We start from the raw sequence: 23235 nt of genomic DNA, 5'->3' as shown, positions 1-23235 counted from the left end.
GATAAAAAGTTATGGTTCTGAAAAGTTTTAAGCATAAGTTTTAAATCAGTGTCCAAGCCAGTCCCCAGTTTTTATCTGTTAGTGATCCAAGGCTTTATATAAGCCTAGGTAAGCATGTTAAATAGGAAACAAAGCCCAAAATACCCATTTGTTCCACAAAACCCGAGAAATTCTCTCCTTAGACCCGTGGCTCCGAACTGGATCATTTCGACCCGTTTACCGTCGAACCGGGTCACCGCCATTTTGCCTATTTCCGGCCAACCACCACTTACACGTGCCAGCCAACTAGAAAGGTCACTTGAAGGTGAGCTCAGCCATGAAATTTCACGACAAGAAGCAGGCGGACGCGCCCAGATCGGGTCGGCGAAGTCTGCGGCAGCCGGCGAGGTGGGTCGCCGGACTTTCTCATTTCTTGGCCATTTCAGGCCAACCCATACACCTTTTCCACTATTTTTGACCCCTCTGAACTCATTTCCGTGGTTATTTTGTCCAGGTTCCTCACCGTTTGAAAGATCCGACAACGAAAAGTTCGACCGATGATTCAACAGTGTTTTCCGGCCACCGGAGGAAACTTTGGATCAAGGTGAGCATACTGATGAGTTCCTTGTCTTTTGGGCTTTTCGTCAATATAAAGTTTGTGAATTTTGAAGGTCGTTTGATAACTTTTCCATTTTTGGATCAATTAGTTAATTTTCGGATAAATTGGGGACTGTGTTTGGACAAAATTGATCAAATTAGTTAAAATTGGAGTTGAATTAGTGAAATTGGATATTATTAGGACCCATTAGGTGGTTTGATTTCAAAATATTAGGCTTCGGGTGAAAATCTCCAATTTTGGGTACCGGATCCTAAGGACACGCAATATAATTGGACTGTCCGGTGTCCAATATATGAAATTTTGTAGTACTGTAAATTATTTTGAGACATTTGGATTATACACGTGTCTCTAGTTTAGTCGTTTGGAGCCTAAGAAATATTTTATTATATTACAGGCACTCGAGTTGAGCCTAGAGGCGGTCCCGTAGAGGAGCAGACGTGAGCATCTACAGTACTGTGAGTGGTTATTAGTTTTAAAAATGTTTTGGGTATATAGTATAATATATATATGGTTTGAGTATTTTACTTATACCTATCGTTTGATTTGAATGTTCATTCTATGGATGCATGAGGATCTGCTTTTAGATATATGTGTTATTATTTTATATGACTTTTTTCAATATTTTAAACGTTTGGCAATTCTAATGAGTTCATGAATAAACTTGTGATATTTAAATATTTGGTATTTGAATTGAGATTTTAAATCACTTTGGAAATTAATCAATTTGAGAAGGCATATTGAAAATTATATGATTTTAAGCATGTTCAAATATTTTATAAACTTTTAGATGCTTAAAATCAGTTTATGATGAATATATTTCACTGTGATATTTTCTTATTTTAGTAAGAAATCATGATTTGAAGTTTTTTTTAAAAATATTTAGACAAACGGTTAAGCGTGAATATTAAATTATGATTTATGATACGGTAAGATACTATATCGGTTATTTTAAAATGATGTACCGTATAGTACCAGAGTTTGGTTTAGTATTATATTACAGCGCGCTGGGTTTACTACGGTGCCGTGAGGTTGGTTTCATCCAACGGTTATCTATTATTACAACGGATTGTGAGGTCGGATTTATTCGACGGTTTATTATTATTACCACGGTGTTGTGGGGTTGGTATCATCCAACGGTTTATTATTGCCATGGACCGTGAGGTTGGGTACGTCCCGACGGTTAATTGATATTTCCACGACATCTTTCGTATATTAAGGGTCGTGAGATGGGTGTTTCCCACGGTTTGCAGATTGGTACATTGTATATGTTTGTATATATTGTCGATTTACAAATATTATGGTGATTTCTGAATTTTCATATTTATTTGGTGGAACTGTATTTATTATATTTTATGCTCAAATGTTTATATCTTGATTTGAGATATTTCATAATATTACAATGATCGTTCATTCATACTTTTGAGCATCGGTTTTTATGATATTAATTGGGGTACAAGTTTGGATTTTGTGAAATGATTTTTTAAATGGAAAAATTTTCAAAACGAGTGAAACGAGAGGTCTTAAGAGAAAGATTTTTCAGAAATAAATTATTATTTTTCTACTATACTATGCCACTCACTGAGATTTCTTTATCTCACGTTTTATTGTTTTAAATTCGTTCTCCTAGGCCCAGGCAGCTAGTAGCAGTCTATCTCGCGCACAGCTTATCGTTTGTTTCCTTCCACTATAGCAGTCATATTTATCCTTTTTTTTTACCTATTTTTATCTTCTGGACTTATTTATTATTTATTTGTACTCATAGACTTTGTTGACATTCTTAGAATGCTTTAATTTTAAATATGGAACTCAGTAGAGACCATGGTACTTATGTGTGTAGTTGTGACCTGTAATACAGTAGGCCGGTTGTAGACTTATATATATATATATATATATATTGAGGTATTAATATTAATGTTGGTGTTTGATTATCTACGTTTTAAGGTGAGGTTCCATTGGATATTTTCTAGGGATTGTCCAGTGGGACTTCACTAGGCGGGGATCACCCGGGAGGTCCTGGGAGGGTTCCCGGGGCAGGTCCTATCAGATAACCACTGTGAATGCCATTTCCCTTTCTTGCATTGAACTTAAGCTATCCATGAGCTCAGCAGTAGCCAAGGATGCTTCAACTTCTCATTCATCTTCACTTATATTATTTTGAGGCTCTGAGATAACTATATCACTTTCTGTAAATTTTTTCCTTAGTCTACAATTTTTAATATAATGTCCTTTTCTTCCACAGTTGAAGCATTTTCCATCATCTCTTTTATTTTCTAAAATCATCCATTATTTCTTTTATTTTCTAAAAATTATTGTTTATTTCTATTATTCCTTTGTTCTCCTCTAAAATCTTCTCCATATTGATTTAGCTTATTATATTTTTGTTGTTTGGGTCGTCTTTTTCTTCTGCAGCTAAAGAGTGCTTCTTCATTGCTTTTTAGCGAGACCACAGCCATTTGTTTGATCATATTTTCTTGATCGATAAGTAAATTTTTTAAGTCAATTAATGAAGGTTGGACTGGCCAATCTTGAATGGCTGAAATAAATCTTTTAAATGCGGGTATCAACCTATGTAAAATTATTCTCCTCATTCTAGATTCTGTAATAGGAGAACTAGGATCTATCTCAGTAATTTCACGACTAAGAGTTTTTACCTTACTGAAATATTTCTGGATTGTCATGTCATGCTATGTTGTTGACAGCATTTCACTCTCAAGAAGCTGCAACCTTGTGTCGTTCCTCCTTGAGAAGAGTCTTACAAACATGTCCCAAGCCTCATTTGGAACTTTTATATCTTGTATGTACTCCAACATCTCTTCTTCAATTGTAGATTTAAGGGCAAACATTGCTTTACCAGGTTTAATATTCCACTTTTTTAAAGTTTCAGCATCTTGCGGTTGCTCGACTTCACTGCCTGATATGATCCCCCAAAGATCTTGACCCTTCAAATATGACTTCATGCATGTCGACCACATGCCATAATTCTCACTGTTGAGCTTCTTAATGCCTCCGCCAACTTGAAGGTCTCCCATTGTGGTTGCTGAAAATTCCGGCAGCACATATGTGAACTTAGTTTTGACTGCGTGACCACGAACAAGAAGCTCCTACAAAGTCGAACTTAGACCGCCTTGCTTTGATACCAAAAATGCTGGAGACAGAGGACTAAAAAGCAAATCCAAATATCGATTTTTATTAATTTATAGGAGATTAATACACTCTCACACATGAAAAAGGAATAACTTACTCACACACTCACTTTACTTTTTAATGGCTCACACACACTAGGACACAAAACACCTTTTCACACTCTTCTCATTGATAACTCATGAGGACACACACTGACGTAAGACACTCACTAACTCTTTTTGTTTGTTTTTTTGACATGACACAAAAGGGACCCATCCTTTCACCTATTTATACAAGCTAAAGTCGGTGGTGGATCCTTCTAGTTGTAATATATTAATATTTAATAATAGATTTTTTTTCCCTTTTTCATAATTCCAAGATATAGCTGTTCTTCATTCTTAAAGAGAAAACAAAATGACTCTAGATTCTTCTACAGAGGAGAGTCGGCATTGACATATATCAGTATGCAATTTTCCTTCTTGCTTCATGTAACAAATGCGGCGGTCTTTCAATGGAGTAACAAAATAAATAAATGGAAGAACATTGCCATGTAAGAGGTGGGAAGTATAGGTGCTTCATTCATGGTTTTAATCCAAACAAGTTCATTGCGATTTAAGATTGAGAGTTTAGTCTAAAGGTATATCCATCATCTTGGCACAAGGCTTAAGACAATGGCCTCTTTTAAGGATAAAAAGGAAAGGATATGGAGTAAGATAACCTCAGGTAGGTGACTTTAAGTAATCGACACCTTCAGATGCAGACATAAGGATAAAAAGGAAACAATATGGAGTAAGATAACCTTAGGTAGGTGACTTTAAGTAATCGATACCCTCAGATGCAGACATTCACTGTTTTCTTCTTCTAACATTTTGCCTTTGGTGCTGCTACTGCCAATAATTTCCATTCTCTTTTGTTGAATGAAAAGGTCAGTGTCACTCAATTGAAAGCTGTCTGAACGAGAATTGAATATCAGCATATTAGGACACTTTACTAAGTAATGTCTAAATAAGCTAAAGCAGAAGTAAAAATTGTTCTAGACCAACATATATATGTATATATATACTAGGTCTGGTCACGTGCGATGCACGTGGTTTAATATAAAATTTGGATATCTAATAGTTTATATAAAATATTTATAATTAAAATAATTTTATGATTGTTATGATACAATAATTTGAAAATCGTCTATTTACTAATTATTTTTTTAATTTTATATTAATAGAAAGGAGAAAATTTATTTGAATAAAATAATCATATAAAGCATTTCATGAAGAGTGATTTATTTTTGTAGAAAATAGAACATTCTTTTACTAAGCAAAAAATTAAATGAACAGTAAAAACACAAAGTACTTGCATTATAAATGAGGATATTTTAGCACAATTAATACTTTTATAAGATAATTGCAAGATTTAATAGAAAAATATGTAATATTTAAACTATTTTCTATTACATCTTGCATTTTAAAAAATATTAATGTTAGTGCTATTATTGTAGGATATTAAAAATAAAGTATTTTGTAATAGTATACAAAAAGTTACAATTGTCTATCATTCCAATATTGACGTAAAGAATATTTCATGATAGCCAATTAAGCATTCTTTGTTTGTCTTTATGCTGAGCAAAACTTTTCTCGCTACTCTCATCATACTGTAAGAGAGATGTTTGCATATATTATGGATTATGTTTTCATCATATAGTAAAAAAGATAAAAATATTAATATTTGTTATATTTCTATTAACTTAACTAAGCCATTGATTTCTCTTCCTTTTATATTTTATTCGTTATATTATACTTTTTTTATTTTCAAGTAACTTACTAAATAAAAATTTTGAATTTTTTAATTTCTTATTGGAGTTGGGGAATTTGATCTTGAAAAAACAATATGTGAGGAGAGCTACTTGATTGTCCTCATAGACAGCATTATTACACTTCAATACTCAAATATGGTAAATATCAAATCCAAAATGTAGTCAAAACGTAATACTTCAGTGATATTTTCTAATTTGTATGGTTATAAGTGTTGTTTGAGGTAACACTCTACTGAATTAAAAATTAATGTTTAAAAAATAATAATTTTATTATTGATTTTTTTTAATAAAAATCCTTAACATTTATTTAGAATAAAATGATATATAATAATAAAATATGGAAATATAAATCTATGGCTTTATTATCAACTCTTACTGACAATACTCCCTTTGTTTTTACTCTTTTTATTTATTTCTATTTTTTTGCATTACTAATAACACTCCTATTATATATTACTCTTTTCACCCAAACCATAAAATGGATATTTGAACCTGATTTTGTATTAATGTTGAAATAATGTCTAACTCTTATGTATGACTATTATCATATTATGTGCATATCCACTGTATTTTACCACAACTATTTGCTTTTTATCATTTTAGCACCACTATTATATTAAAATAATGATTTAAACATTTTTTGATGAATTAGTGTTGAATTAAATGCAACTCAAAAACTTGCTAAGTTATTAAAGTTCAAATTCCTTTCCATATATCAAAAAGTGAAAATTACACACTTCCTTTTTATTTTGACAAAATTAGACAAAATTTGAAATAGACAATACTATCATCTTACTTGTAATTATGTTTAATATTGTAAATAAAATAAATGACATAGGCATTATTGACCTGAATTAAACAAATTTAATAGTAAGAGTAAACATTGAAATCAAGCTAAGGCCATACAAGTTATTCCCCCCCCAAAAAAACAAAAAAAAAAGTTAACTAAAATAAATAACAATATGAGGAAAAAATGAACAGTAAAAAGGACCAAAAACAGGTTGGCAAAACGCATGGGAGGAGTGCCGTTTTTTGAACCAAAATAAACAGTAAAAAAGGATCAAAAACCACTTCTCTTCTCCTTTATAGTATAGACTTATAGTATAGATATGGTGCGACCCATTGTCAGCTAGTAAGTTAGTGTTAGGACTTAGATTTGATTTGATGTTTTCATGCTAGTGAAACCGTTGAAGCTTATAGTTGGCAAGCACATTAATTAGAGAATCAAATATTACTTTTGATGATCATTGGATTAGCCCCTCCCTATGTTAGACTATTAAAGCTATGCTTTTGATCCTCATTTCATGTGCCTATGATTGTCATTCTCCATGCCATCCAGTCCATATCTAAAGAAGTTTTCATGACACTCGAAGGGCCTTTACTGGATCCATTTTGGATGTAACAAATTGCTAAAGAAATTAGAACTTTTGGATCCGTTTACAAGTATAAAAAAATCTATCAAGAATATGTTACACGATACACAATAGTTCAGAGATAATAGATTAATTAAGAACTGTGTCAACTAAGGGGCTACAGGAACTACTAGTTACGTGAATATTTGAAATACGCCAGTTATCAGTCAAAATAAACTAAAAGTATAAATTAATGATTGTGAAAGAGACCAATAATTCTATTTATTTGGGGTAACAATCAAAGAGAGCTATTTGTGAGCGACCAAAATGTTAAGCAGTATGTGAACTGATCTTGGATCACCAATAATGATATATTTCAGCAGCAGCTACACAATGAGCTCTTTTTGAGTCAAATCATTGATGAAAATATCAGTATGGATAAAAATATTGAATATATAACTTTATAAAAATATTGATGAAAATATCGATACCGATTGAAATATCGAAAAAATTACAAAAGTTATAATTATTTAACGTAAAACATAGATTTTTACATATGAAATTTATAATAAAATAAATAAAATAAAATATACAATAATTAGAATAAAATTGTAAAAAAATAGTCCATAAATATTAAAACAAATAAAGTGTTTATTAGAATCCAAATATTGTAAATTTGACTAATTAAACATGTATCTAAAATTTTAAATAAATCAAAGTATGTAATTTTATCTAAAATTAATAATATATATATATATATATATATATTAACAGCTTACTATTATGCAATAATGATGGTACTAATCATGATCATACTAAAATATTATTATTTTAATTATATGTCACAATACTTGATCAAACATAATTATAAATTTAAAATCTTAATTAAATTTAATATTGAATATTATCTTTTTTTATATTACAACATGCAGGAGGCGGATTTTCAATCGCGTCGAAGTTTGAAAATTGAAAAAGATGATAAGTACTTTCTAAAATACATAATTTTTAACTATAATGATTAAATTCTTGTTAAAAATGGAGAAGACCTTCATGTAATTGATAATTTATATAGTAAATATTGGCAATAACTATATATCTATTGACAACTATTAATAAATTTAACATTTTTTTATATTTCTATAAAAATTAATATTTTTTATTTATTTCTATTAATAAATATCGATATTATTAATAATTACCGATAAATTTGATATTCAATCTATATAAATGATAAATAAATTTTATTTCTGTATCGATATTAAATATATTGATAGATATTTTTTATTCTTTTATTTCTGTCGAACATAAACAAATATAAAAATATTGATAATATTATAAATATTCGCATCCATGGACCCACAATTGTTATGGGATTGCCAGAGCTGAGGTTGGCTGTCAAAGACAACCCTGCTCTTGAATTTGGTGTTGTGGAGTGGATATCAAACAAGGTTCTGATCATGATGTTTATAGACACAGAGAGTGAGAGAGAGAGAGAGAGAGAGAGAGAGAGAGAGAGAGAGAGAGAGGTTTTTGTAGAGGCGGAAAGTCGACAGCTGTTTGTTTTGAAAAAGTAGAATTGGATGTGAGTTTACCATATTAACCTTGGTTGGGGACTTGGTGGGAGAATTCACCATAATTAAGATTTATCTATTCGTTCATTAATTTAAATAGGGTATTTTTTTTAAATCATATTTCTCATTGTGTTTAGTGATTTTATAAATCTTAATTACATTTAGGGTTTTTGTTTTTATTTTTAAACTAAAAATAAATTAGAAAGGTAGAGATTGATGTAACTTTGCAATAGTGAATGGTGAATATATTTTGTCGACTGAACAATCTATATATACATCTATGTTTATAATTCCATATATATAACTGAGCTTGTTCAATTTATATGATAAAAGAAATGATTTTGAGTAGAGCCTGTTCCCCTGGTGTCGTATTTCAATTGTTTGTAAAGAATGTGAACCATAGTACTTAAAACAATTGTCAGTTTGTGTTGGTAAGGATTTGATTTCTTGTATTTCCTTGCATGTTTCTGTTGTTGCAAGACAAACTCTGTTACTTACAACACAAACGGTGGCAGCAACAAAACAACAAAGAGTAGTAGTTTAAGCTGAACAGAATGACCACCAGAAATTTCCAAGTCACCAGGAAAACACCTTGCCAATGGACTTGACATTCCAAAGAGGCATATTAAACCTTATTCTTTTCTTGCCATAAACTCTTTTACATAATCAAATTTGCCTTCAATATTAATTGCTATAGCCTATAGTTGTAAAGAAAATATGTCACTATATAACAGAAGAGTTTCATCCTTAAGAAAAATAATGAATTATAACCTGTTCCACATAGTGGTAGATATTTGGCACAATGTGGTGTCTGGTTTGAGAGATGTTTGTATCATGCAAATGTGACTGTTAAATCTATAAATAAGAAAACATAACTAATATTAATCAAAGCCAGTTGATCACTGGCAGGCAACTAAAAGGAAAAAAAGGAAGCTGGACCATTGAGTCTGTTATAAGATCCTTTACTAAACTACGGAGGTAAATTAAAACAAAATCTTTTATAGGTATCAAGTAGAGGTTGTGGTTCTGAAAGCATCCATATTCTTCTTTGCTTCTTCCATGCTGTAACAAAGAAAAACCATTTGAGATCAACAATGAAATTCTCCACTAAGTAAACACTATTTGGTTATGGAGTCAATAAAAGTTACAATCTTGAAAGCAAGGAAAAAGCAAAAAGCAAACTTTAAAGAAAAAAACACCAAAAATAATTGATTTCAAAAAGCTTTCAAACAGATTCTACATAAACATTGATTGAAGCATGTTATTTTTCATGGTCTAACAGCACCCTTCAAGGGGGAATGAAATAAATGGCAAAGATACAAGCATCTCACAAACTTTGAGCATTTAAAAAAAAAAAAAAATGGTTTGGCCAAATAGTTCTTTCCAAATGGAAGTCAGGAAACATGATCATCAAATTTGTCAGTTTGAATGACAGCATTCTATAGGGGTTTTGATTTTTACAATTTCAAATTTAGAACGGATTTGAATGCTCAAAGTAAAAATGTAGAAATGCAAAACAAAACCAAAACCAATACAGGAAATTATAATATAATGAATGTGTATTCACAATTGCTATTACTCCATACTTAAAACAAAATCCCCAAGCTTCAACACAAAATGTAGAACCTCGTAAAATAAGCAATAAATTTTTTTTCCGGGAACTAAAAATCTATTTCAGTGAACAATCAATATTAAGGCTCCAAATTGTAGCAATATATATATATATATATATATGTATGTACATATTAAGTTCCTGATTGCACTCTTTCCGTGACATTTTTTAACCAAGCAAGTCCGAGTCAACGAGTTGAATCGGAGAGAACCACAAGGAAGATGGAGTTGGGCTGTTTTGGGTTTATAAGTTCCATCACAAAAGGTAAAACCCCCCCAAAAAAAAAAAAAAGACATTTTTTTTTAAATATTAGAAAAAAAATTTGCATGAGTAAAAACTGAAAAATTCATTTTTTAGATTATAATTAAGAATTTTCTTCCACGTAAAATAAAAATAATTATCTTAAGCGTTATTTTCACCCAAAAAAAAAAAAAAAAACTATTTTTCATATAAAATTTCCAATCAAAAAGAGACAATACAAGGAAACGAAGGATTTTAATGGAAAATACGTCAGATGGCAGAAGCGGCGTCAAAGAATGAAGCTTTAGGGAGTTCACCGTTGTGGGTAATACGGAATAACACTTGCAATGTCTCTTACAAGGTTCTTTCTTTTCCTCTTTTTTTTTTTTTTTTTTCTTTCGTTCCTTTAATTTTCTTTGTTGCTTTTCGTTTATTATCTTTCATTATAATCTTACCTTAAGCAGTGAATTGTACCTTCAGATTCACATTTGTCATAGTTTGTTAAATTTTTGGCCGGCAAATTGGAAAGCACCTCTGATATACATATGTTTTATATTTTATATGTATGTATATATGTTGCTCGTTTATTGCTTTAGAAAGCTTGGAGATAATTTTTGAGATGTTAATCGTATAAGGAGCAAAAACAAAAAAAAAAAAAAAAAAAAAAAAGAAAGAAAAGAAAAGAAAAAACTTTGAATATATATAGTTGGTAGTGGGTGTTGTTATTTCATTGTATCTTAGTCTTACGTGCCTATCAATTTTATGGCCGGCAATATTGAGTTGGTGGACTGAGAGTTATGTTACTGAGAATGCTGATTTATTAAGTTGATTAGAAAATAGTTATACAGTATACTGATATTAGACAAGGTAGATTATGTCTGCAACTCTCCCGTGAGGAGTGGTAAAATTTTACCACCAGGGCATTCCCTTCCGGAAACAAAGATTTGAAACTTTCTGATATTCTAGTTGTGGCATTGATTGAGTAGTGGTGGTTGTTATCATTGTTTAGAATCCGCTCTAGAAAATTTTTTACCAACCCACTGGGTGCTTAAAATATGAATCTAAAGTACATTGTTTCTGGGTTTTTTACTTTGTGCATATGTCATGTTAGTGATATCTAAGAGCTTGTCTTTACAACTATTTATGTGTTCAAATTATAATTATATTATTCTGGCAAAATATTGTGTGAAAAACAAAAATGATGTCTAAAATCAAAGCATTTGGCTAAACTACATAATCAAAGCTCTTATTCTGCTAATAAACTTTAGAGGAGTCAAACACGTCTAAAATTCAGTCTTGATACCATGTTAGGATTGCAGAAATTAAAGGATGCTCATAATCTGTACCTAGTCAAACAAGTTTTGTAGGATAGTACGCAAAACAAGACAATAAAGAGTTGCAAAAACATCATATGATGATGAGATTGTGGCTTGTGAGGATTTCTATTGTAGCTTTGGGAGATGCCCTTGGCAACTTCAACAACTCTTGTAAGATCTTGCCATCAACATGGCATCTTGTTATAGGAGAGATGACCATCTTTTCCAGGACTCCAGCATTATTCAGCAGAAAGTGAAGGAGCTGTACCTCCATGCCTCTTCCAGCAAATCCCTTTACAGTTATTTTCTTGAGACAGTTCTGGAGACAATGGCTTTGCAATGCATGCAACTCCCAATAGTTTGGTTCATCAAAATTAAACATGTCTGAAATATCTGCTTCGAACACTGGCTCTAGCTTATAAATATTGAAGGTACATAGATAAGTAGCTGTAGTGGTGAATTTGTAACACTAACTGCAGAGTTCAGCCATACTCACCCAACGAAGGCTTAGGGGCGGGACCATCTCTAGAGTCAGACAATCCAAGTTTAGGGAGTCCCTTAAGAGGCATGATTCTGGGATATTCTTGTTCTGCAAAACCACTACCAAGATTAAGTTCTTTAAATTTCGAAATGGAAGTGATATTTGCCTTGGCAAACTTTGCTCTCTATATGAAACCTTGTAGCAGAAAAATTCATAAGAAAACTATTTGAATAAACTTCAATTGTGCAAAAATGGAAATGTTAAAAAAGAAATTGATACCTGAATGCACTGAGTGCTTAACTTTAGCGTTTTGCAATGGTTCAAATCTTGTGCCAGTGAACCTAGAGCATCTCCTACCTGGAAATATCTTGTTGACTTCAATGGTTGCATCTACCAGATATATCGAATTCCGAATCGTTGATATTGCAAGATGCTTTGTGTCTATTATCAGTGTTGATAGGTAAGGAGTTGACATATTTATACAGAGCTTGGACCCTCCACATGGTTGGCAGTTAAGCAATTTTAGTGTCCTCACCATTTTGTCATCTTCACTCACAAAGAAATCACCATGAACAACACAGTTTTGCATGCTAAAGTGTCCAATGCTGGACATTTTGATGCTAGATCTCCTATTCAGAAATCAAGGACCACTGAATGGCTCAGAGATAATTTCTGTAGTGCACCAAAAATTCCAATAGCAGCTGCTGTTCCAAACTTGCAATAGGTCAAAATCATAGATTTTACAACCTGAGATGCATAACAACCATGGGGCCAATTATATGGATGATATGAGTTGTTTTTTCTCAATGCTAAGTTTTTCTCAACTTAGCAAGCATACAGTTCTTTGTCACAGAAGTTCAATTCAAGCTCGTTGATCTCGGTTCTCATTGCAAACTCAACCTAGCTGTCCATTCTTCTGGTATATCCATCACAGGGACTATAATTGAATGATAACCTGAAATTGTTGATTGTGCAGCCTGAGTGATGCATGATGAGTTGGGCCCCAAGGTCTGCAAATTTCCTTCTTGCTGCATAGACCAAATGGTGTGGCCTTCGAACAGAGTCAAAAAATCTAAGAATATTTCCACGTAAGAGGTAGGGGGAATCTCTGTTAGTCTTTTTTTTTTTTTTCAATCAATACTAGTTCATTGAGATTTAGGCTTGAGAGTTTAGTCCAAAGGTATTTCCATTGTCTTGACACAAGGCTTACAACAATGGCATCTTTTAAGGATATGGAGTAGCATAACCTCAGGTAGGTGACTTATGTAATCAATGGCTTCAGATGCAGACATTCGTCGTCTTCTTCTGCTAACTACTTTGCCTTTGTTGCTGCTGCTGCTGGCAATTTCCATTCTTTTTTGTTGATTGATTGGATTGATATCACTCAATTGAAATTAGTCTGAATTAGAAGGATATTAGTATATAAGGAGACTTTACTAAGTGAGGTCTAAATAAGTAAAGGCAAAAGTAAGAATTGTTCCTTGCCTACAAATTAGTTGAGCAACCCATAATCACCTCGTAAGTTGTGTTATGAATGATTTTCATGCTACAGAAACAGTTCAAGTTTATAGTTGGAAGCACATTAGAGAATTGAATATTTCATTTGATGAGCATTGGATTAATCCCTACGTTGGACTATTAAGCTATGCTTCTGGTCCTCATTTCATGTGTCTATAGTTGCCATTCTCCATGTATCCAGTCCATGTTTGAAATGTTTTATGAAGTTTGAAGGCCTTTATTGGGATCCATTTTGGACATAAAAAATTGCTAAAGAATTTAAAATTTTGGATCCCTTTACAGGTTGTAGAAAACCCATTAGGTTAGGTTTAAAATATAATATGATTTCAGATCATGTTGATTTGCAGAATATATGTTACACAACAGGTGGTAGACAATAGATTATGAATTATGGTAGTGCAGAGACTATAGGAACTACTAATTACACGAATATTTTAAATATGCTAGTTGATGGACTACCTGGTTCTGGTAACTATACCATACTCCTGGATTTAGGGGCATACATTCTGTGAAAAACAAAAAAGGTTCATTGTGATTTGGTGATTAACAATTATGTTGAGATCCAGAATGGTGTTCTATGCATGCAAGATAAAAAAATAAGATCTAAGAATGTGCGTGATCTGTAATGCTTTATGAATTAAATCTAACTTTATCTGGGATTTATTATTATTATTTTTATCTTTATATTATAATTTATCTTGTGGGTGGGAGAATTCAAACTCAAAATCTAGGCTAGTCCGTACCTGTAGGGGATGGTCCAGTTGCAGATGTAGTTGGCTAAATCGTTGCCTCTAGTTTTAGGATAGAAATCTCATGGAAATCTAATTCCTTTATTAGATCGATATAATGTGCTTTAGAAACTAATAGTTCTAGTATAAAAAATCATGCTTACCTATGAAATTGCATACTAGGCTGCAACCAATTGGAGATAGCATTGTTAAAATATCAGTAAGATACATAAATTGAAAAGAGGGAAAAAAAAAAAAAATGTATTAAGAAAGGCATTTATGTGATTGTTTAGCTTTTCTATACCTTCGCACTGCTGCTTGTTTTGTTAGGGTTTCTGATTAAGGAAAATATTTGCTAGAGGATAATGAAGTGTGAAAGGGTAAAGAAGATTTTTCCGGAGAGAGAGATAGAGAGAGAGAGAGAGAGGGTAGGGGAGGTGGATTTGGTGGGATTCTTGCTTATTTATATCGACAGCAAAATCATTTAAATGACAAAAATAGCCATGAAATATGTAGAACACCTGTTTCCTGTGATGTTATTTGTACGACCATGGAACCTAGCAGCAGAACCTACCCAATAAACTAATTTGAGAATTGTAAATTGCCTTCTTTCTAGTTTTTGTCTAGGGGAAAACAGAATTATTGTGCTGCTATAGTTTAATCAAGGTTAAATTGACATGGAGAAAGAAGGATTATTATTGCAATAGTTTGGTGATTCAGTTTTGTCAAGATTAAGGTGCTAAGATAAAGGACAAACTATATTATAAGATATGTTTACCATGATCTCGGTTCGAATTAATGTTAACAGCCTTTTTATTGCTGAATTTACAAGGAAACTTAAAATCTTGTCACTAATGGCAAGATAGGGTGTGATAACCATTTTTGCATTTTAATTTCCTTTTGTTAGAAGTTTCAACAGATTGCATTAGAGAGTAATTAATATGCTCTATTAACAGTGGATTGAAATGTCATTATTTGATTAAATTAAATTTGCAAGTATAATCTTTTTGCAATTTATGGAAATTTAGATAAAATTTATAAATTTATTGCAACAAATACCAGAAGCTTACTGCTAGAGATAGTTGTTTTGCTTTAATATATTTTTATTTGTTGGCGTTGAAGCCCTTTTTGTCCTTTTAATTGGTATGGTCTTTATATGATCAAACAACATTTCATATTTACCTTTTCCGAGTAACATCCTCTACCATCTTGTGCCTATGCAAATGTATGACCAAGAGTTTGAGAATTTTTTATTTTTTTATTTTGTGGAGCATCTCTTAGCTAACATAAAATTAGATGCTTAAAAGTTTGTTAGGGTACTTATTGTGCCAACAAAAGGTTGAAATCAGTTAAATATGAAACATATGGTACCTTCAGTAAACACTTTCATATATTAGAACGATGACACTTACACTTTAAAAACGACCAAAAGAAGAACAAAACAGAAAGTATTAAACATGACAAGAAAATTTAAAGAACATCACATATTGTTGAACTGGAAATTTGTGAAAATTTCCATTTGTGCTCGAGGAGATGCCCTTGGTAAGTTTAGCAGATGATGTAAGTTGTCTTGGAACCCTGTAGAATCAATTTCTTGTTGAGGGCTATGGTAGATCTCCATCTTTTCCAGTACTCCTGCATTTTCCAGTAAAAAGCGAATCATCTGCATCTCATTAGTTCTTCCTGTAAACCCACTTATTTTTATTTGCTTGAGATAGTTTTGCAGACAACTGAATGGCAAATTCTGCAGTTCCCAGTAACTGTGCTCTTCAAAGTTCAATATGTCTGGAATGTCTTCTTCAAATTCTGCCTGTTGCATTGATAAACAATACATAAAAACCTTAGATTAGTGGTGTCCAATGTTAATTTTGAAAAGTAAAATGGAAATGTTTAGTTTTCTACCCAATCAACATTGAAAGGTTCTTGCATTTCTAGAGTTAAATTCTCCAAGTTGGGGCAACTTCTTAATAGGCAAGATATTCCAGGGAGTTCTTGTTTCACTAAGCCCACCACCAATTTTAAGTGCTTCAGATTTTGGAGTGGAATTGGCAATTGGTGTAGCAAATTTTCTCCCGTAGGCAGAACCTCCAAAATAGGAAATTTTATGAGATAAGACCCCAAATGTGTTAAAGCTTTGAAGAATAAAGATAATAGGAGGCACAAGTTGCTACCTGAATGCACCAAGTGGTTAATATAAGGGTTTGGCTGTGGCTCAAACCATTCAACAGTGAACCTAGAGCATCTCCTTGTACATGGTCCGCATATAACTGGTTGATGTCTATTATAACATCTAGAAGATGCACCGCTTTTCGAATCCTTGAAGTCATGAGGTATCTTCCCACTATTGTCAACATTGACAGGTCTGGAACTGATATATTTATAGCAAACATGGGCCAGTCTACTGTTTGGCATTCAATCAATGACAATCTCTTGATCTTCATGTCTCGTTTGTTCACCATAAAGTCATTAGGAAAGGTGCAGTATTCTAGACTCACCTCTTCTAGAATGGGACATTTGGATACTATTTCACCTATTGAGCATTTAAGGATTTTTACCTGCTGCAAACATAACCTTTGAAGAGATCGAAGAACTCCAAAACAAAGTGCTCTGAGCTTACAGTACTTCAGGATCAAAGTGTTCAACATCCTGGGTGAAAAACAGCCTAGAGGAAATTCATATGGTTGAACCAAGGCGTTGGATCTGTGTAGTTCTCCTTCAGAGAAATCTAGTTCAATCTCTTTAATGTTGTTGGTCAAGGCAAAACGGAGCCAGCTATTAATCCTTTTTTTGTATCCATCACTGCCATCATAACAGAAACAAAAATGCAGGTCGTTGATGGTGCATCCAGAGTGAAGCAAGAGAGTACGATTTACAAAATCCATGTAGTGCTTCCTTGCTAAGCGTACCACATGGTGTAAGCTCCTTGGAGGCCTAGAGGATCTGTGATAAACAGCACATTCTTGTTGATAAATACTTCTTGTTATGAAATTTCTGATCATATCTGGTTCATCAAGATTTAAACTTGATGGTACTTTTGACAAGTGGCTCACTACCATGTATTTCCATAGGTTTGATAGGAGGCTGACCACAGTCAACTCTTTTATTGGTAAGAATGAGAGAACGTGGAGTATAATTTCCTCAGGTAGGTGGCTTATGTAATCAATCCCTTCAGATGTTTTCTTTCTTTTTCTTTGTTTGCCTATGTTGTTGCGGGCACCAAATTTTTCCATTCTCTCTGGTTGGATGCGAGGATTGATCTTATTCAATATTAGCTGGTTAGGAAAAATAAATTGTCAGCATTTGGAGCATATTATAGAACATAATGATTTAAAAATAGGAGTTTCTAGGTTAATTTTATGGAAGAAGAAAAGTTGCTTGGAAATGAACCTGCATTTGGTGAACAAGTGATCATCAAATGGTTAACTCTATGCCAATTGTGAATTCTTGGACAATTTATTAGATCTATGAAATTTTAACTTGCACATCAATGAACTGAATTTTATATTGAGAAGCCATATGCACAAGCTCATATCTTAGACCCTCTAGCTATCCTTTGAGCCTTACTCTTTTTGCATTTAGGTTATCTTCTTGCATCTAGGTTAACTAAATTGCTTAATCTCATCTCAAAAGAGATGGCCAAACACGGAACAAGATAATTATTTTGTTTATGCATGTGCATATTGGTAATTCATTATATCAAAACAGAATTCGAGGAGTTGACATTTGATAATTGCAATGATGAATAATTAAATATGGCAAACTAAATATGCAACGCACTAAATTGACAGAAAACATAGATTTTAATTAGTGCAAACTAAGAAAACATAAAAATTAGATTAATTCACTTATAACAATATACCTTTCTAGAAGAAAATTCTGTAGTTGTACAATAGTAGCGAACCTGGTGGAGTTTTTATTACGACAATTTGGGTCAGCTAGAAATATTAGAAGAATGTCTAACAAATGATTAAGATGAGATTATGAATGAAAAATAATCAGTAAAATTAGTGTTGTAAATTGATAGCAAGCTTAGGCTTTCTAGCCTCAAATAATCCATCAGAGATAGAATTGGCCATATAATGATAAGAGATATAAACCACTAAAGCAGCTAAATAGGAAAAAATCATCGTGCAAAATCTTGAAAAACCATCTCACCTCTAATTCCTCTTAAGGAGTTAAAAAAATGAGTTGATATGCTAACTTATATGTCGTGACAGGGAGGAGACAATGGAAATTTGGTAAGAATAGAGTGAGGCAAGATGCTAGTTTGTCACTAGGTTGATTTTCATGGCAGAGAGGGATGGAGATGCAAGGTAGTCAGGCTGCTGTTGTTATAAGCAAAAGAAAAGATGCTCACAAGAAAAAATTGATGCGTGGCAACTTTTTTATGACACGTTTATGGTGAGAAGGGCTGAGGGTGGCCACTTTTTGCAGCAGTGCTTTCTGGTGATGGTAAAAATTGAAAAGATTGAGTTATTTTAGTTTAACCATTTTGTTATTTTGAGTAATTTTACATTTTTTCTTATAATATTTTTTTGAGGTGTATCTGGGGTAGCACATAGAAATGCCAAAGTTTCATCTAAAGGAAACTAAATTTGTTCTTTTAATCTCTGTTTTATGGTTTTAAATGAGTTGATTCATCGATAATATTTTACATTTCCTTTTGATTTGTCTTGTAAACCTAAGAAGAATGCTACTTTTAACCTTAGGATGAAAATCAAGCAGGCCGAAGTTCCATTTTAGTTTGTTGTGGAATGCCTTAATAAAAGTTTTCCATTTTTGAAAGTAAAAAACAATGTTATAAATGCTTTACATTAATAGCAATCAGTTAGCCTATTTTGGAGAAACGTTAGTAATTGCATAGTAGTTATGGAAAGAGTATGTATATGTTACATAAGTCAAAACATCTTTTTTTTAAAAGCTATTGTGGGCGTTATGAAGCGTGGATTCAATACTTTAAAAATTGGGAAAGTCTATCTTGTGAGTGCCTTCGTAAAATTTTTTGGCTTGTATGTCTAACTTCATATTGGAGATCTTTTTGGTGGTTTTAGTTGTGTCTCCTGTAGATTGTTGGATCTACTTCCTACAACTTATGATTCTAGGCGTCATGGTTTTTAGCATCTTATTCGACATCCACAAGGTGATAGTTTGTTTACTCTTGTGTTTAAATACTGGCAATTCATGGTTTAGGTAGTTTTCTCAATTCTACTTGTGCAAGATCCAGATTTGATTCTCATTAATGGGTGGGGCCAACTTGTGAAGGGACGGCTAGTAAGTTTTTCGTTTGCTTGTTGCAATATTATTGAATCCATTTCTTAGTAGCTTAAGCCTTTTAGAATAGCAACTACTTAGCAGCCTTGACATATTGATTTTATTTAAAATACCCGTACATGTGGATGGTAAAATGAGACCAATCTCTTGCTATATGTGCCATTTGTTGGATGATTGCCGTTTCTGAAACTTAAAAGAGTTCCAAGGACAATTCATAGGGTTGCAGTCTAAGTCAAAGATTTTTTCTTTTTTTCTTTTTTTTTTTTTTTTTTTTTAAAAAAAATTATTTAGCAGATTTTTTTAAAGTCTAACCAATACCTTGTGGTTCATTTAAAAGAGATGCATTTCTTATTTATTTATGGTTAACAACATTGATGAAAACTTGGGTTTTAAGGTAGAAAATTGCATTTCTTCTTAAGTTTCAATTCATAAGAGAGTACTTGGAAAATTAAAACAGGGAACTTGTAACGGGTATTAGAGACAAGATCTTTAGATATTTTCTCGCGTTATTTTCTTTGGATTTTTAGTTCTCTGTGAACTTATTAAGTTATATCTTGTGATACTGATACTGGGCTTGTGAAGATTGCTGATGCAAAATGCCTTCATGGCAAAGGCATTATCAAGACAAGAATCTTGAATAAAAGAAAATTCTTTTTATAAAGAAACTTGAATAACCTTCTTTTTTTTTTTTTTCGTCGTCAAAAAGTTAAATTGTTGTTGCCTGAGGTTTCGAAGACATTTGGTTAGGATGGCAATGTGCAGGATGGCGGTGGGTGGCCGCTAGCTATCCTTTCCCTTTTTGCCTCTATCATTCTCTCCCCATCTCTACCTTATCCCCATTGTAAAAGAGGCAGGGAAGGTGGTGGATCCCCTACCTTCGGTTAGTGTCTCTGCTTGCCTCTCATCATATCATCTATTTAATTAAAAAGAAATACAAAATGTATTTTGATTCTCATTTTAACGTAAAATATATATTTCTATCTACATAAAAGACAACTTTTCATATAATTTTATACACACACACACATATAAGTAATGTATATCTTTATATATGGTGGTAAGAAATGTAATAATTTTTCTCTCCAGAGATTTAATTTATTTGCTGCCCTTGCCTTAGCATACCTGAAGGTATGGAATTTTTCCCCTCTCTGGTCCTAATAAGAAATTCCTCATTAACTGAGTATCTGTAACTACTGAAACCCTGGTGTCAATTTCCATCCCTACTTAGGGGAGAGAGTGGGAGAGAGAGGACATAGATGAACCAGTATTTTTTTTTTTTTTTTTAACCCCTCACATAATGCAATTCGTAACCTTATATCTCTAGTTGATTCAGACTTAGAAAAGCAGTCTTCCTGTTGGATAAGCAGAAACATCTTATTAAGGACAGCCTTCTCCACTCTTGGTAGCTTTCATGGTGCAATATATGGTGGCTCTAGCAGTTCAACGATCACCGCAAATTTTTCATACATAGTCACTGATGCCATTGTTTTATTCCTTGTAAAGAATTTTAGATAGCATATGAGGAAGTTCCAGATTTTTGTTAAATCAGTGCAAAGTGGATGGTATTCATATTTTTGTCATCGAAAATTAAAGGGTGAACAATAACAGTATTATATGCAAATGTCCTAAACTTTAATCTTTATATGAATACCTGAATCTTTGTCATCTTTCAGCTTTTTCTGCAAGTAACGTAGCACAGATACTTTTATGATGGAGCCACTGGTTTTTCCTCTTATGCTCTACTGTGATGCTAGATATTTCTAAACGTATGCATATTTTAAGATTAAACTAATAATATGGAAATGCATCTAACTCTTGTTGTGTAATTAGAAGAAGATATTATGAACTTTTTATTGTGTAATTAGAAGAAGATATTATAAACTTTTTGTTATACTTTAAGAAGATTGACGATTCCATACCAGAATAGGCCTTAATATATTGAAACCCAACTTGACCCAAAGTTAACCTATTAGATCTTGAATCTGTCTGAATATATTAAATCTAAATTCCTTCATTGTATTCTGGAAGTGGTATACTCGATTCACTCTCATTTCTCAACAAACTTCTTTTTCAAGTATTAATTCATCATCAACTCCATTTTGGTTGTTTCAGGTACCTGCTCCGTACAGGACTTTGTAGCCATTCCAATACTTCATCTCCTTGGCTTGTAGCCTCGACCTTGGAGGGCCCAAAACTTCGTCCTCAATGACTTGTTATCTTCGTCCAAGAGAGAATGCTTTCAAGTATGAATTTATAATGCTTTCAAGTATGAATTTATAACTTACTTTAATTTCATCTAGGCTGTTTTAGGTTCCTGCTTCATATGCAAATTTGTACTTACTAAAATACTTATCCTTCAAATACTTCATTGTCAATATTTCCTTCTTCTATCCAGGAAAGACCAATATTTGTCTTGAGTGACATTTTGTCCCAAGAGAGTGCAATATTTCTTGTCCCACCATGGAGAGTCCAATTTACCCTCCTTCAATAGCTTATTATCTTAATCAGCAATTAGCTCAGCCTAAGAGAGTCTAATACTTCATCCTTCTGTGAACTTCTATTATCCTGCTCAATAACTCATCCCAATACACTGCAATACTCGACCTAAAATGGCTCCTTTTTTAACTCAAATGGCTTAGCCCAATAGAGTCCAATACTTATTCTTCAATTGTGGCATCTCGACCCAGGAAATTCTAGTAGTTCATCCTTATGTGGCTGGTGTTCTCAATCAATCAGCCAGCCCATTCGAGTCCAATGTTCCAACCTAAATTGACAACAGTCTTGATGCCACCTATACCTTCTCCAGCCCAAGGTCTTTAGCGCTGTAATACTAATTTGTTATAATTTTGGGAGATCACGGAGTGCATGTTAAATGGGTCTTCATATATTCATGAGACCAATTTGACCCCAAAACTTAACCATTACTTCTTGGATCTTTTAGTACATTAATTTTATCTTAGTAATCTTGATGTCGTATATTCAGTTCTCACCTATTTAAAAAATTATTTTGAATGTTGGTACAGTGTGTAGAAAATGGTTTAATTGAAGTGAAACCCTTACCTACTGCTTGAAATTATGAGCTAGGATGATTAAATTTTGTTAAACTTACAAGTATAGGAAACATAATGTGTAATATTTTATCCGACTGTATATTTATTTAAAAACAAATAGTATGAATTAAATAGGTCTATCATTTTGCTAACCCCTGCTACCTTCATATTTTATATTCAGTATAATATTTATATCCTTGACTCAAAGAGAATATAACATGTATTCCTTTTTGTCATATTATGCACCCTTGGAATTTGCCACCACGTTGACCTGCCTGGTTTAGCTTTTCTGGAGTGCGTGCACTGATTAACAATTTCTTTATTTTATTTCAATTCATTTTTCCGTTGACCTTCCATGAATGGAATACGAATGACTTGGGATGCTCTTGCAGGGAAAGGGTTGATCTGAAGTTTGCATGCATGCGTATCAAGCAGCCAAGGAGGACAGGGAACACTTTGTTATTTATCCTCGTATGAATTGGTGTGCTGAACAAGAATGATTTTGATCTGTTTTCCCTCATTTAGGACAACAAATATATATATATATATATATATATGATACCAC

The 23235-nt window shown here is 32.6% G+C and overlaps 1 protein-coding gene across 2 annotated transcripts; it reads right to left on the bottom strand.

The window, feature by feature from the left end:
- Window positions 1-15721: 15721 nt before the first annotated feature.
- Window positions 15722-21715, bottom strand: LOC112492941 (putative F-box/FBD/LRR-repeat protein At4g03220). Of its 2 annotated transcripts, XM_048467551.2 has the most exons (5): window positions 18505-21715; window positions 18209-18250; window positions 16521-17621; window positions 16252-16434; window positions 15722-16159 (listed from the first exon to the last, which is right to left on the bottom strand). In XM_048467551.2, exons 3-5 carry the CDS (start codon window positions 17577-17579, stop codon window positions 15830-15832), a joined length of 1572 nt encoding a protein of 523 aa, XP_048323508.2. In that variant the 5' UTR covers window positions 17580-17621; window positions 18209-18250; window positions 18505-21715; the 3' UTR covers window positions 15722-15829. The 2 variants fall into 2 exon arrangements, with proteins under 2 accessions (XP_048323508.2, XP_024933444.3); XM_025077676.3 differs by having other exon boundaries at window positions 16521-21715.
- Window positions 21716-23235: the final 1520 nt, after the last annotated feature.

The sequence above is a fragment of the Ziziphus jujuba genome, chromosome 1, assembly GCF_031755915.1.
Source record: "Ziziphus jujuba cultivar Dongzao chromosome 1, ASM3175591v1".
NCBI lineage: Eukaryota > Viridiplantae > Streptophyta > Magnoliopsida > Rosales > Rhamnaceae > Ziziphus > Ziziphus jujuba.
This window is presented reverse-complemented; position numbering and strand designations above follow the sequence as displayed.

Coding starts and splice junctions, on each gene's coding strand:
- LOC112492941 (XM_025077676.3), bottom strand. CDS start 17,579: ATGGAAAAATTTGGTGCCCGCAACAACATAGGCAAACAAAGAAAAAGA. Junction 16,435..16,520: donor TAACCACTTGGTGCATTCAG/GTAGCAACTTGT, acceptor CCTATTTTGGAG/GTTCTGCCTACGGGAGAAAA. Junction 16,160..16,251: donor AACCTTTCAATGTTGATTGG/GTAGAAAACTAA, acceptor TCAATGCAACAG/GCAGAATTTGAAGAAGACAT.